The sequence below is a fragment of the Monodelphis domestica genome, chromosome 8 (assembly GCF_027887165.1).
Source record: "Monodelphis domestica isolate mMonDom1 chromosome 8, mMonDom1.pri, whole genome shotgun sequence".
Classification (NCBI taxonomy): domain Eukaryota; kingdom Metazoa; phylum Chordata; class Mammalia; order Didelphimorphia; family Didelphidae; genus Monodelphis; species Monodelphis domestica.
The window spans coordinates 242,157,624-242,160,748 of NC_077234.1; the positions used below are offsets into that span (position 1 = coordinate 242,157,624).

General features: G+C 34.0%; 1 protein-coding gene across 1 annotated transcript; it reads right to left on the reverse strand.

Moving 5' to 3' along the window:
- Positions 1-370: 370 nt before the first annotated feature.
- Positions 371-1,294, reverse strand: LOC100031252 (olfactory receptor 5AC1-like). The gene has a single exon (XM_001380525.4). It carries the CDS (start codon positions 1,292-1,294, stop codon positions 371-373), a length of 924 nt encoding a protein of 307 aa, XP_001380562.2.
- Between the last annotated feature and the right edge of the window lie 1,831 nt (positions 1,295-3,125).

The following is a 3,125-nucleotide window of genomic DNA, read 5'->3' on the forward strand; positions in this document are numbered from 1 at the left end:
TTTAGTCAAATTGTTTTGACAAATATCCTGCCTTTGGCATAGGCTTCTGATCTTACTATTCAATTAGCTAGTGTATGGAATTGATTGATTAGTGTATCAGAGCATATACTATGCAAATCTCTCTAGAGCCTTTTCCCTTCCAAAGTTCTATGTGGCTTAAATACTATTATTTGTAATAGATGCATTGTGTAAAATAAAGTACTTCATGGTGGAACAATACTGTGTATCATGGATAGATATTTCAATACTATATTTAGTAATTACTGTGAATATTCAGAATTATCTAACAGGGACAACCAAGTCTTCTCTGTAAGATCTGAAGATTTCATTAAGGTAAACAGAACAATTTCCAACTTTACTTGAGGAATCTTTATTTTTTTATTACTTTTCTCAGGGCACCAAGAACCTCTTTGTTTCTCAGGCTATAGATAAATGGGTTTAATAGAGGAATTATGATTGTGTAAAACAAGGAGTACATTATGTCTTCATTCTTGGTAACACCAGACCCAGGACACACATACATTATTAAAAGGGTACCATAGAATAAAGAGACAGAGAACAGATGTGCACTACATGTAGAAAAAGCTTTTCTCCTGCCCTTTTCAGACTTAATTCTCAGGATGGCAAAGAGGACATATAAGTAGGAAACTAAGGTTGTCAGAAGAGTAAAAGATTGTATGAAGACAGAGAAAATGAAAAGCACTAGTGCATTAAGAGAAGGGTCAGTACAAGAAATCTTCAGCAATGGTAAAATTTCACAGTAGAAATGATGTATTATATTTGATCTACAGAAAGTCAATCTAAATAACAAACCCACGTGGATCATGAGATGAAGAAATCCAATTGTATATGAAGCAATCACCAGTTGGCTGCAGAGTCTATTGGACATCCTCACTGGATATAACAGAGGTTTGCATATGGCTGCATAACGATCATATGCCATCACTGCCAAAAGGAAGCATTCTGCTGTCGCACTGACACCAAAAAAGTAAAATTGAGCCAGGCATTCTAAAATGGAAATAGATTTATCTTGGGATAAGAAGTTCATGAGCATCTTAGGGGTCACCGAAGAGGAAGACCAAGCATCTGCAAAAGCTAAACTACTCAGGAATATGTACATGGGTGTGTGAAGATGAGAGTCCGTCCAAACAAGCACCACCAGACCAATATTCCCCACCATCGTTGTGAGGTATATGACTAAAAATATGGAGAACAACAGGAGCTGAAATTCTGGGCGATCTGTAAGGCCAGTGAGAATAAACTCTGTCACCAGTGTCATATTCTCCTCCATCATGATCCCATTGTGGATGCTCACTGAAAGGAGAGATGAGAAACAAAGAAGAAATTCACCAAATAGCCTTTGAAATAAATTTTTTCTTACATTGGGTGCCCTCTAAGCAGCATGTCTTCTGCTTTAACTGTCCTTCTTTTAAAAATAAATATTTCAAAGTAATTATTCCTTTCTTTTCCTGGGATTAAAATAAAATAAAATTAGTTTGAGAGTTAGCTTAACTTTAAAGAATAATAAGGAATTCTAGAAATGTAAAGCCAAAAGTGAAATGGGACTTAACAGGAAATTCTCTATTGATTATGCATTTTGTAGACACTGCATATAACAGTATTTGTTGTTTCCATAGTTGTTTTAAGATTTGCAAAGCAATTCATAGATATTGAGTCTCACTGATATAAGTGGTAGACATTATTGTCTCCATTTTACAAATGAGAAAACAGGTGTGGGTGGTTGTATCAGGAGTACAATTTATCCATTGTCTTCCTGATTCCTGGTGAAGTATTTATATCTTCTATGGCTGGTTGTGATGGTGCATAACTGTAATACCTGATGCTAGGGGAGGCTGAAGATGGTGGATTGCTTGAGCTCAGGAGTTCTGAGGAGCAGAAAGTCTAAAGCCAATCATGTTTCTGTACTAAGTCCAGCAGGAGTATGGTCAGCCTCCAGAAGAAGAAGATCAGCAGGCAACCTAAAGAGGCATAAACAATCTAGGTCAGAAAATTAGAGTAGGTCAAAGTTTCCATGCTGATCCTTTTGGGGACTGTGTCCATTAGTAGCTAAATCTCCATATCTGAGTGAGATAAGAAGATCCAGTCCAGAGAAATACAACACCAGACTATACCCACTATGTCACAGTGCTAAATTTACTATAATGAAGGAGCTGATTTAAACCTTTACTCAGTTCCACATCAAAGGGGGAAAGTCATGCTCTTCATTTCAAAATATTCTATATGAACACAACCTAATAATTATTAAGCTTTTGGAACATATTATTAAGGGAGTCTGACATTCCTTCCCTAAAGGTTTCCAGGCAATATTATATTGTGTAAATATTTTAAGATGTTGAATGATTTCACATATATAATCAATATAATTGATATATTAATTGCCTTCTCAAGGAATGGGTAGGAGGGAGCAAGAAAATATGGAATTCAAAAAACTTTAATAAATGTTTTAAAAATTTTATAAAACTTGAAAATTATTACCAAAACAATGACAAATATATATATTTTTAAGTTGTCTGGATGAGGAAAAATACAAACATTAATATACTGATGGTGGAGTTGTGAACTGATCCAACTATTTTGGAGAGCAATTTAGAATTACAATCAGAGAGTTATAAAACTGGGTACAACCTTAGACCCAATAAAGATATTGCTGGATCTATTTCCCATGGAGATCAGGGAAAAAGGAAAAGAACCTATATATTCCAAAATATTTATAGCAGCTCTCTTTATAGTGGAAAAATTATAAATTGAAGTTATATCCATCAATTGGGGAATGGCTAAATAAATTATTGTATATGATTGTTATGGAATACTACCATAAAAACTATATGCACACTATTTTTTAAAACTTTTTTTAAAATTACATGAGATATTAAACAGTGAAATTAATAGAATCAAAAGAACATCACACAAAGCTACAGAATTAAAAATGAAAGAATAAATTGTGAATGTTGCCTCCAGAGAGTGAACCAAAAGGTGGAAACATAAAAGACTCATTTTGTATGAAAATACTATCTCCACAGCTTTGGTTATGACGGAATGTTGAATGGGTTGGGATACTTGTAGATAAATTATATTCATAATTTTAAAAAACTGATGAGGAAAAT

What these genes read in the sequence shown, in the direction of transcription:
- LOC100031252 (XM_001380525.4), bottom strand. Translation starts at nt 1,294, where the DNA reads ATGATGGAGGAGAATATGACACTGGTGACAGAGTTTATTCTCACTGGC.